The 13,256-nt window shown below is 40.6% G+C and overlaps 1 protein-coding gene across 1 annotated transcript in view; it reads right to left on the minus strand.

The window, feature by feature from the left end:
- Positions 1-4,495: 4,495 nt before the first annotated feature.
- Positions 4,496-13,256, minus strand: part of LOC120529601 (xin actin-binding repeat-containing protein 1) — a 32,409-nt gene continuing 23,648 nt past the window's right edge. The window contains 2 exon segments of the mRNA XM_039753525.1: positions 4,496-11,012; positions 11,014-12,252. Coding sequence (XP_039609459.1) covers positions 4,737-11,012; positions 11,014-12,252 — 7,515 coding nt within the window. The 3' untranslated portion in view covers positions 4,496-4,736.

The following is a 13,256-nucleotide window of genomic DNA, read 5'->3' on the forward strand; positions in this document are numbered from 1 at the left end:
GTCACAAAGGTTTGATCCTATTGAAGAAGCAGCAGACCTACCTTGGGCAGAATACACTCAAATATAAATCTAAACAAAATTTTGATTTAGTTATCAAAATGTTGCATATTTTGAGATTAGGGAGGAAATACAAAAAAACTTAGGAAAAAGATAACTATGTGATATAATTATATTAAATTTGTTAACCAATCAAATGATAATTATAATTAAAGCAAACTTGATAGAGTTGGGTTTTGCTTACACAACAACTCATAGTAAACAAACAACAAAGCACCAGTTGGGATGGCTCATTCGCTTTCAAAAGTCTCAGTGGCTAAAAAAATGTTACGTTACCTTCTATTTTTAGCTTTAGTTTTAGAAATGTGCGTCAGTGGAGAAAGTGGAATCTTTCCCACTTTTGGGAATCCAATAGACTTGGGACTTACTAAGCCTGCTCTCTGTCTTTAATGGGTGCAGCTTGGCACCCCTTCTGCTAACCAGAGACAATATGTAGCCTTATAATGCCCACAACTGTTTAAGTAGCCTTCAGTGCCCTCAGTCTGTCCTTGTGCCATAAGGGTCAATCATCCCTGACACTTGCACAGTTGCCAGCCTCCTAGCACCCTGAGCAGATATTAACAGTTTCTTCTGTGGCCATTCCTCTCTTTCTGTCTTTTACACTAAAATCTTTCCTTTTGGCGCCTCCTTCCTGCACTGGCATGTTGATTTGGATCTGCATGGACAATGCAGATCTCGTCTTCTTCCAAGGGCATGGCTGAGTCCTTCCCTGTCCTGCACCATCCATTCCTCACTGGCAACTTCGTGCCCACTATGTAACACTTCAAACAAATAAAAAATAAATTAGCACTTTTTTACTTAGTGGGGCAAAGTAGCAATGGCATGAGGGGAGTCTTTCATGCTCCCTTGGTCTCTCATCTCCACTGGTACCTACCAATGTATACTGCTCAAAAAGTTAAAGGAACACTTTTAGATTAATTAGAGTATAGCATCAAGTCAATGAAACTTCTGGGCTATTGAACTGGTCAGTTAAGTAGCAGAGAGGGTTGTTAATCAGTTTCAGCTGCTTTGGTGTTAATTAAATGGAATGGTTTAACAGGTGGAGGCCACTGACATTTTTCCCTCCTCATTTTTTCTGACTGTTTTTTCACTAGTTTTGCATTTGGCTACGGTCAGTGTCACTACTGGTAGCATGAGGCAATACCTGGACCCTACAGAGGTTGCACAGGTAGTCCAACTTCTCCAGGATGGCACATCAATATTTGCCATTGCCAGAAGGTTTGCTGTGTCTCCCATCACAGTCTCAAGGGCATGGAGGAGATTCCAGGAGACAGGCAGTTACTCTAGGAGAGCTGGACAGGGCTGTAGGCAGTTCTTAGCCCATCAGCAGGACCGGTATCTGCTACTTTGGGCAAGGAGAAACAGGATGAGCACTGCCAGAGCCTACAAAATGAGCTCCAGCGGCCACTGGTGTGAATGTCTCTGACCAAACAATCAGAAACAGAATTCATGAGGGTGGTCTGAGGGCCCAAAGTCCTCTATTGGGCCCTGTGCTCACTGCCCGGCACCATGGAGCTCGATTGGCATTTGCCATAGAATACCAGAATTGGCAGGTCCACCACTGGTGCCCTGTGCTTTTCACAGATGAGAGCAGGTTCACCCTGAGCACATGTGACAGACGTGAAAAGGTCTGGAGAAGCTGTGGAGAACGTTATACTGCCTGTAACATCGTTCAGCATGACCGGTTTGGTGGTGGGTCAGTGATGGTCTGTGGAGGCACATCCATGGAGGGATGCTCAGACCTCTACAGGCTAGACAATGGCACCTTGACTGCCATTAGGTATCGGGATGAAATCCTTGAACCCATTGTTAGACCCAATACTGGTGCAGTGGGTCTTGGGTTCCTCCTGGTGCATGAGAATGCCTGGCCTCATGTGGCGAGAGTATACAGGCAGTTCCTGGAGGGTGAAGGAATTGATACTTTTGACTGGCTCCCATGCTCACCTGACCTAAATCCAATAGAACACCTCTGGGACATTACGTTTCAGTCCATCCGATGCCGGCAGGTTGTACCTCAGGCTGTCCAGGAGCTCAGTGATGCCCTGGTCCTGGGGAGATCTGGGAGGAGATCCCCCAGGACACTGTTCATCATCACATTAAGAGTATGTCCCAACGTTGTCAGGCATGCAAACGAGCACTTGGAGGACATTAAAAACTACTGAGTACGATTTTGAGTTGCTGCAATGAAATTTCGATAAAATGGACTAGCCTGCCACACCGTTTTTAAACTTTGATTTTCGGGGTGTCTTTGAATTCAGCCCTCTGTAGGTTGATAATTTTCATTTCCATCAAACAATGTGGCATCCTTTTGTTCCTAACACATTACCCAGTCCATATCAATATAGATATCCAGAAAAAAAAAATTCCCATTGAGATCTGATGTGTCTTCAAAGTGTTCCTTTAATTTTTTGAGCAGTTTATATCTGCAGATGTCTTGTTATAGACAGCAGAAAGCAAACAGAAGGAGAAGGTCTGTTCAGTTCAAGTAAGGCAAGCGAGAGTGAAATGGTCACACATGTTATCCAGCTTTTTGAACTTTCTTTTTTTACTTCTGTCTAACAGGATTAACCTCAAAATGTATGGATCACATTGTCGAATCTTATAGATGCACCCTCTAATTACCTTATGACCTTGAATAGCGATAATAACTATAACTACTAATAGTGATTAGTGAAACAATGAATAAAAACCTGCTTTCAAACCTATAACAGTTTTCCTTACTTGCCAGGTTACTGCTCTGAAGTTTATCTGCAGTACAGCACAGTCTGCAGTTTAGCTGCAATTCTAAATTACAGCAGAGGGAGCAACTGATTCGTTCTTGGATGGTCCAGAAAGTTTTTTATGTTTGAGAAACTGTGGTAAATGTTTAGGAGTGACCGGTGGTGCAACAATGGGAATCACAGGTGGGGCCCGCAGTGACTGCTTGGTTGTGGTCTCACAAGGATTTATTATTAGCATGCTTGCCTACTTGAGTTTGGGGTTTTCATTCTCACATCTCCATTTAGACTTAATTATGACTATTGACCCTTTATGTAGCTAACATGCTTGATGTATTTAATTGATGATGGTCAGCTGTTATTGGCTTTACTTTAATTTCACATTTAAATGTATTTTTTTGCACTAGGAGGCATCATATTTTAGCTATGCTACTGGTAGTAGCCATGAGATTGTAATGATGTTAGAATTTCATTTCTTTCCAAAGGATTACGTCTTGCCTGAAGAAGGGGCCTGAGTTGCCATGAAAGCTTGCATATTGTATTCTTTTTAATTAGCCAATAAAAGGTGTCATTTTGCTTGACTTCTCACTGCTCTCCAAAGGAGAATTATTTGAGCCATTGAGAATTTTATAGGTGACTGAAATATATATATTTTAAGAAATATCTTTAGGAGGGCCCGTTATAAGCAGACTTCAATAAAATTTAAAGGGGTAATTTAAGAAAAAAGATAATGTTCTATTACTGTAACTAAAAATGCAAGTCCTGTGTCCCCCCTCTAGTGTTCACTGTTCTTCTGCTCCTCTCATATTTTATATACATTGCTTCTTCGGTATTCTCTTCTCTTTTATAGTTTGGTGATGTTTTAATGGCGTGAGTGGAGTATTTTCCATTTTTGAGGGGTTCACAGTTTTTGCACAACGAACACTCCCAACACCTCGACTCTTTCATGGTAATCTGTAGCTACTGATGCTCTCCAGAGAAATTCAATTCTGTTGTAAAAATGTCCCTATTTATAGGGTGGCCATGGTGGATGGATTACATAAGTGGTGGTGCAACTTGGCCAAGATAACTCTAGGTTCCTATCACAGCTGGGACAATTAAAAAAATAGAAAGATGGGAGAAACTGTTTATTAGTTTATCCCCCAGGGTGAAAGGTGCCAGTGTTATTCTGGTATGACCCTTGTTTGGACTCCCGTAGGGTGTCATGGGACCTGTAATTCAGAAGGGCAACCCTGTTGGGATTCCTGGGTGCTGCCAGAGGGTGAAAGGAGGTTTTCCTCCTTTCTGCATGACACGGAAGTTCTTCCATCATGCTCTGTCATGACATTGGAAGTACTCCGGGGTCCATGATAAAAGGAGCCAACTAGCCTTACTTAGATGTGTCGAGAGGAGAGGGAATAAAGTTTAATGGTGGAGTGGAAGGACAGAAATAAAACTTTAATTAATGGTGGTGATTAAACTTTGAACTGTGATTTGTCTGTTTAGTGAAGGTACTGTATACATAAATACCATTCATTTGCATGTGTGACAGTGTGGGGTGTAATTGTGTTGGGAGATTGTGGATCAGTGGCACCGCCTTGTGGTCACAGAATATATAAATATGCACCCGGTCTCAGCTGGAAAATGATAAGATTAAGTAAAAGGCAGGGTCATGCTTTCCAAAATAATGAGACAAAATCATTTTATTATTATTATTATTAATATAATAATATAGTAATAATTTTACAAAAATGAATGAAGAGAAAATGTGCTTAATAATTTGCAAAAAGTACACCATGTTTAGGTAAATCTATAAATATATGTTTACAGGATACATAATACATTATTACAAAAAGTTAAAAAATATTGAAAACATCTACAATTAGTCTATAACACTTAAATACAAGACACATGGAACTATGCTTAAAAACACGGCTATATCGAGTAACGCAGGGGTCAGACAGAGCTGTCAACCAGCCATTACTATTTTTTTCCTAGTTTGGGGCTTCCAAATGTGACAATGACAACTCCACCTTCTTTGACTTTGCCATTGCACTGGTTATTTTCTGCTAGGGAATGGGCATGCCTTCTAAGGACAGGGGATGCCATGACCTCATATCGTGTTGGACTGGCAACCACCTCGTACGTCGAGGATGTTTTTGTTTCAGACTGCTTAGTGACTGTAGTCGATGTTTTGGATGTTATAATTCTGTTTCCAAAGCAATCCATTTCTTCATATTTTTCTGTAACAGTCTTTGTCCCTACTATGCCTGGTACTTCTGGAATGGTTTGGAATGCAATCACACTTTTTTGTCTTCTTGGATTTAACGGACTACACACACTGTCTACCGAAACTGATGATACATTTCTGATGGATTCGTTATTGGGACCACGTAAGCTTGAGCTCTCTGCTGTGTTTTTAGGCTTTGATTCTTGGGGTGTGAAAGCTGTGGAGTCACTTGACGATACCTCATTAACAATGTGCTTTTCAGAGTTCTTAGGTGTCAGAGGGTCTGAAGTTTTTCTTGCGGCAGACTGAATAGAAATAAAAGAAGGAGAAGAGGGACTGCTTGCCCGTGGTTTTGTGACTGGAATTTCTAAGCTCGGTTTCTGCTCTCCATCTGCCTGTGGAAGTAATGGGCTGTTACTTTCAAAAACAGGCTTTACATCGTCACTTTTGGACCTACTGGAAACTATACTAATTTTCCTGATGCTATTGGTGTTGGCTATAGGCTCATCAGTAGACAAAGATTCTCTGAACAACCCTGATAGGCCTGCTATATCAGCCTCCGATTTCAAACTTGAAACAGAAAACAAAGCTTTCTTAATGGCTTCCTCTATATCCATCAGCTTTGCCAAAGTCTGCTCTTTCAAGCGAACAATTTCTGCGCTTGCCCTTTCAAGATCTTCAAACACCACCCCAACTGGAGAAGTGCTTTCTGTATCATCCTTCACTGATCCTGTCACTTTCACTTTCTGTGCCTCTTTCAGTTTACTCTGGTTTACTTGACTAGATGGAGTCACAATCCATTTAGGAACGTTTTCAAAAAACTTCCGCATCGACCGTACATCTACTTTCAGAGTCTCTCCTTCTAACTCTTCAACTTTGGACAGGATAATCTGGAGCTCTTCTTTCTTTCTCAAGTTTTCAAAAATTTCCATTGCTGCCTTAACATTTCCTCTCATAATTTCTTCTTTATGAACTGACAGTCTTTGACGCCGTTCATCTTCGGTCTCATTTTTACGCTTCTTTTCTCTGAGGATAACTTTGTTTTCTTGCTGTTTACTTGGCCTTTCGGGTGGGCATTGCAACTGTTTTTGCTCACTTGCAGCATTTCCATCTGGCCTGACATTTTTGGCAAGTTGTTCTGAAGATGTGCTACTTGTGCTGTCAATAATGGTCTCCTCCTTTTGCATCCTTAACTCTTCATCTACTGATTTGTAAGTGTTTTCCGTACTGTCACCTTGAGAAATTCTGACTTTTTTTGGTGACACCACAATAGGAGCCACATCATCTTTCACCATTTCAGATCCCGAAGTCACATTAACATATCCTGTCCTCCGACCTCCAAATTTATGAAGGCTTGCCTGAAAGTCTTGGTGGGTATTCATGCTGGTAACACCTTCCTTTGAATCAGACTGCATTGAACATTGCAAGTCTTTGGTAGCAATTATTGTCTGAGGCAGACTTTTAACATTGCTTTTCTCATTATGGCTCTCTGAGGACAATCCTGAAGTGTAAAGTTTCACTTCTGCTGATTGCTCCTTGTTTTGGATTTTACTCTCGACTTCATTCTTTTTTTCAGCCACCGGATTTGAAGTTCTACTTGCCTTATTACAGACTTGCTTGGAACCAATTTGTCCCTCTCTGTGTGACTCTTCATTGTGACATGAAAATTCTTTGTGGGACTCCTTCTCCAGTGACTCTGTAGCATCAGCTTGAATTACCTCTCGACAAGGCAATGACTTTGATGGAAGTTGTTGAAATGAAGCAGATTTTGGAAGTTTTTGGGGTGTATCTTTCAAAAGGACTGTAGGTCCTTGCTGCCTTTCTTTTAGGTGGTCTGGCTTTAGTGGGAGGCTGGGTTTCTGTCCTTTTCGTCCTGAAGTTCCTGCAGTCAAATGCTCAGGTTTCGGTGGAAGAGCTGGTTTGAGGGGTGAGACCTTCTCTGGAGATTTTGGAGGGTTGGCCAAAACAGATTCTTTAGAGGCAGTAGGACAATCAGACCTCTCACTACGTGTTTTTGTCTCACAGGGGTGGGTGACGACTGCAGAAGGCTGGAATCCCCCATCAATCACTGAAACTGGAGTAGGAAACTCAGTGTCAGATGAAGACAATGAAACAGCACATGATTGGTTGCACACAGATTCATTATCACCTTTCTTTCTGCTAACTGAAAGTGACTGTCCTGCATTTCTGTAAATCATAGCAGCCTTAAAATCCCCTTTAGAGACATTAACACTAGACTTCTGAAGAGACTGAAGAGCTGCTTGTAAATCCCCTCGAACAACCTCCTCCTTTTCTAATGGCCTCTGTTCTGCCGCAGCATTATGCAAAGATTTAATTGCAGCCTTTACATCTCCTTTAACAACAAGCTCTTTCTCTGACTTCTCTTGCACAGTCTGCGAGTCATAATCTGAGCTGAGAAAAGGATTTACAGTAGTGTTCACTGTAGCTGAAGCAACTGGTTTAAGGTTAATATCTGCACTTTTTGAAACTTCATTTCCCTGGCAGGCATCAGTTTGCTGCCTTGCACCCTGTAAATCCACAGATTTACTGACCTTTGGCTGTGTCGGAAGAAACTTCTGCTGACTTGTAGACGAAGTAGCTGATTCTTTTACTGTTGTTGTAGAGGAAAGTTTCTTCTGCTGACTTGTAGACAAAGTAGCCGATTCTTTTACTGTTGTCATACAGGTCATTTTCTTCTTTTGCATAACAGTTTTCTCAACCTTTTTTGATTCTTGCTTGACTTGTATCTGCTGCTGCATCTGCTGCTGTTGGCCAGCAAACTGAGAAAACACATCCTGCTTCTCCTGAATATGGTGGTGAAGCATTTGTTGCTTGGCTGTTTCTTGCTGAAGACTTTGCATTGATGCCTCATGATCAGCGGTAACAGACTCTTCACTTGCTGATCTTGCTTGACTAATTTTCTCTTCCCTGTGTTTTTCTTCAGCAGTGCATCCAGAAAAATGTCCTAATGTTTCTTCATTGCCACTTTCTGTGAATGTAATCTCCTCTGTTGGCAATTGGATGTCATAAATTGTACCGGGAACAATAGTTTTCCTCTCTTGCTTCAGACTTTGATTTTTTGCCTCTTCTAGAGATTTTAGGGTTGCTTTAATATCTCCTGAAACAATTTCCTCTTTTTGGATAACTAGTGGTTGTTTTACTGCCTGATTCAGGGATTGTTTAGCAGAAGACACATCACCTCGCAGGATCTCTTCTTTGTTGACAACATTGGAGACCATTGAGTTTTCGGAAAGGAACACCTTTTTGGTACTTCTTACATCTCCAGGGACGATGTCAGTAACTGTTCTTTCAACGGACTCCTTAATTTGACCAAAGTGTCTTTTTGCTCCCTCAACATCCCCTTGGATAATGTCAACTTGATCTTTAGGCCTACTGTCAATGGTATCCTCTGAGGTCTGGTCTTGACAGCTCTTGAGATAATCTAATTCTCCTTTCTCAATGCAGGTCTTATACAAGTTCACATTTCCTTTTTCACTTTCTTCTAACCTGATAGTTGCTGCAGCTTTGTGCTCCTGTGTCGATGCCAGAAGATTGCTAATGGTAGACTTCACATCACCTTTAATAGTTTCTGACTGACTGAAAAGGGAATACACCGTCATTTCAACACTACCCTTGTTCGATTCTTGAATCAGAATTCCTTTCTTCACTGATTTGTCTTGACTCAAAAGGTTGTCAAGGGCATGTGCTACATCTGCTCTCGTATGCTCAGTCTCTGTCAATGAGCTGGCCTTGGCATGATGCACAGACAAATCAAGCTTTGTTACATTTACATTTCCCTGATCATCTTCTTTAAGAAGAATGCCATGGGGCTCCACATTCATTGTGCACAGCAACTGTAGCATTATTGCCTCAATGTTTCCTTCAACAAGCTCATCTTTCTGAATCATAGGTCCTTCACTGTTGGTTAACTGATACTTTGCCATTTTTACACTTGTCGTTTCATTAGCTTCAATAATAATTCCATGTGAGCGAATTGCACAAAAACTGCTTAGGCGATGTAATGTTTCTTTTATACTTTCAGTTATTTGCATAGACTGATTTGTTGCATGCTCTGAAGAAAATTTGTCAAGAGGTGTTGTTTCAAACAACCATGTTGTTCTCTTTACATCTGCCTGAGACATTTCCTCTTGAGTCTTCACTGTTGAGCTTATTTCTGAATCCTTTAATGTATCTAAAGGCTGAGTTTCAAATAACCAAGTACACCTTTTAACATCTCCTTTGTGACTATCTTCCCTGTGCACCTTTTGAACTGATGTGCTTTCCTGAAAGCCACCTTTTAAGGAATCGATGGGTTGATTTTCAAAAAGCCAAGTGGAAGTCCTGACGTCTCCTCGGTGAACATCACTAACGCTCACCATTCTAACATACTTCTGGTTACTCCTTTGACATTCAAAAATTTGTTTGTTTGACTGCACATCACCTTTTTGAATATCATCCACTGTTTTCACTACTGTCTTTTCACCCAAAATGAATGAATCCAGTGGTTGTGTCTCAAACCTCCATCGTGCTGTTTTGACATCACCTTTCTCAATATCCTCCTGTGTAACTGCACGGATAAGGTAAATTTCGTCCTCGGGTTTAATGCTATCCAAAGGCTTTGTTTCAAACATCCATCTTGCACCTCTAACATTTCCACTCATAATTTCTTCTTTCTTAACAGTGGTGACCTCATGAAATAGTCCATCTTTGTCTTGAATGGCATATAAGGGTTGGGACTCAAATAACAAGACAGAGGATTTCACATCTCCTTTTTGCAAGGTCTCCTCAGTTGAATCTGTGACACATTCGGACTCCTTGTTTAAATGATGAATCTGGTCTAAAGAGAAGGTTTCGAAAACAAATCTTTTGTTTCCAACTTCCCCTGGTTTGACTTCACATGTATGTTGTTTGTTGCTCTCAGTACTATTAATAGTATCAATGACACCATTTTCAAAAAGCCAGGTGAACTTGTGAACTGAGCCTGCCTGGATGCTTTCTCCTTCGTCGCCTACTTCTGAAACTTTTACAGAGGATGCACCAATGCTGTCAATTGCCTTAGTTTCAAAGACTTCCTTTACTCTTGACACGTCTCCCGACTGGATGTCTACTTTGCTTAAACATCTGAAAGCTTGTTCTCCCGTCTGAAGAGAAGTGCTGCTATCTAAAGATTCTGTTTCAAAAAGATGTCTCACTGTTTTCACATCCACATTTTTAACATCATCCTGATAGACATCACATACTTTTAAATATTTCTCAGTGTTTTCTTTTATAGCATCCAAAGGCTGGGTCTCAAAAAGCCACGTATAAGATTTCACATCTGCTTTTGGTATACTTTCTCCCTCCTTTATGGTGTCACTTTTTTCGTACAAAACATCCATGGGCTGCGTTTCAAAAAGCCACCTGCAAGTACTGACATCTCCCCTTTCGGAGATTTCTTTCTTCATCCCTAAAGACTCTTCAGTTTGGTTGATTTGCTTGTGGATACTATCAAGTGGCTGGGTCTCAAAAAGCCATTTAGCTGTCTTGACCTCACCAGTGCAAGATTCTTGCCTAGTAATGCCTTTAATAATCTTAACATTCCCTGCTTCTTCATCAAACTGGTCTAAGGGTTTTGTCTCAAACATCCACCTGCATTTTTGGACATCACCCTTAATGACTTCTTCGCGGCTTACTGTCGTTACCTTGTAATAATACCCAGAATTGTCTCTAATCGCATATAATGGGGTTGATTCAAACAAGTGTCTGTTGCCTTTGACATTTCCAACCAGCACTTCTTCTCTTTTTGCATTGCATTCATTGTCACTGGCAGATATACTGTCCAAAGGGAGGGTTTCAAAAAGTTGTTGATACAGTTTAACATCTCCCTTTTCTATCTGTGTGATATTAGATGCTTCTTTGTTTAAGGTCTCAAGAGACTTGGTCTCAAACTCAAGCTTCCTTTGCTTTACTGCTCCTCTTTCATCTTCAGTCACAGTGACTTTCTTTAAATGACCAACTTCACAACTGTCCTTTAGTGTTTCTATTGGCTGGGGTTTCAAACAACCACAGAGTTGACTTCACATCTCCACCTACCATTTCTTCTCTTGCTTGAATGTCACTGGAAGATTCACCTTTTAAGGAATCCAGTGGCTGGGTTTCAAAAAGTAAGCGTTTCCCAACAACATCACTTCCTTCTATTACTTCCATGCTTGCTCTGAAATGATCCTCTTGGATGGTTTCCTGAATCGTATCCAAAGGCTGAGTTTCAAACATCCACCGTTTTTTGTCCACTCCTCCCTTTTGAGCTTCTTCTAGAGATATTCCACGAATGATTCGAACCCCAGATGCACCTTTGTTTATAATATCTAGTGGCTGGGTCTCAAAAAGCCATCGTGCCGTTCTGACACTATTAGTCTGGACCTCTTCTCTGCAGATAGACTTAATTTCATGGATATTTCCTGTATCATCCCTAATGGCACAGCATGGCTCTGTCTCAAACAGCTTCACACTTTTTTGTACATCACCTTTCTGCTCTTGTATTTCAGATTTTAGTTTCAGAATTTGATAGTCTTCCACCGAATTGCAGCGCCCAAGCGTATCTAAAGGATAGGACTCAAAGAGAAGCCTTGCTCCTTTTACATCTCCTCCTTGTACAGGTTCTTTCAGCACAGCTTCCAAAACATCTCCTTCCTCTGGATAGATTTTATTTAAGGAGTCCAAAGGCTGGGTTTCAAACAGCCATGATGTTGTGCGGACATCTCCCTTTCCTTGATCTGTCTTAAGCATTGCTGTTGAGGTGGAGAAATGTAAACTATCTGGGGCATGCCATTCAAAGCAGGAAGAAGTGCTTTTCACGTTTCCAGTGGGAACAGATTCCTCTTCAAGCATCTTCTTGGTAGCATGGTGTTCCCCTATGGAATCTAGAGCCCAGTTCTCAAAGATCCAGCGCATGGACTGAACCTCCCCTTGAAGTCCTGCATCAATACATGGAACATCCCCAGCATTCATCACTTCCACAAATTCTTCATTTACAACATCCTCCAAGTTTTTTCTTAGCTCTGGATGCATATGTTTATAGAGCCTCTTAAGCTCATTTTTTTGTCGCTGCTGGTAAAACTCAGAAAAAGTTTCTTTGGGAGGAGGAACCGGAATGAAACTTTCACTTGCATCTCTCACAGAAGCTAGCTCTTCCTGTTGCGTTTTTGCAGGAGGTGGAGGAGGCAATTCACAGTCTAGGTTTTGTCCGTTGTTTGTCAGGGTTGCCTTCATTTGTTCTGTTTTCTCTGCCATCTTGGATAACAGAAAAAAGATAGTCACCAATGTGTTCTGGGATTAATTTATTGTTTGTGTAAGTCAAGAAATATTTATACATAAGCAGGATGTAATAAAAGCATCATACCTTTTACTTGTGAGCAGGGCATTATTTGCATGCGTTGTTCTGCAAGTACCACAGCAAACGTTTCTCCACACACGTGCATAATGTTAGCTGAACTGCAAACATTTAGTGCTCCAGTGGCTACTCAACCAAACACAAGTTGTTTTGCAAAGGAACACAATGGTTAGTTAATACAGTCAATAAAATGTGCCTATAACCACAACATTAAAATTGATTTGAAAATAAGATATTTATATTTCAATATTATTAAAAATGCTGTTCTTAAAGGAATACTCTACACAAAACAGGAAGCCACTTCAAACTGGGTCTCGCTTTTGAATTGAAAATAGGACTCTCGACAACTGAATGAATAGTTTGCAGACTACTTTCATTTTCTGGAGTGATTTACTTAACAGTATTTTACCAAAATCTAACATGTAACACTGTATTGTACATTCGAACATGCAACTGAATGACTTGGCGTGTAGAATATGTGACACAAATTAAATTTTTCATAGACATTTTGTATTGCTTGCTATTGTCCAGCACTGGTATTGGGTCCTATTCTGCCAAAAATTTTGTTGTCTTTTTTCCACGAAAACGTGAAATAAAAATTTTTTGGCCACCGCTATAAACTGCATGGGGTATGTGACATAAAAAGAAGTCATTTAAAGGGGCATTTAATACATTTGGTATGTTCCTATACTGCACATTGAAATGTTTATTTGCGATAAGGCTACCACGACCACTTGGGGTGTCAAAAGACCATGTTGTAACAGGGTGACAGACTTTTCAGAAATACATCAAATCAAATTCAGGTATTTCTTTCTAGAAATTTACATAAAACACCTTATTTAGAGCAGGGGTTTTAAAACTTTTTAATGTGAGGCCCAAATAAGACAATTTATACCATACTGAG

The sequence above is a fragment of the Polypterus senegalus genome, chromosome 5, assembly GCF_016835505.1.
Source record: "Polypterus senegalus isolate Bchr_013 chromosome 5, ASM1683550v1, whole genome shotgun sequence".
In the NCBI taxonomy this organism is placed as follows: Eukaryota; Metazoa; Chordata; class Cladistia; order Polypteriformes; family Polypteridae; genus Polypterus; species Polypterus senegalus.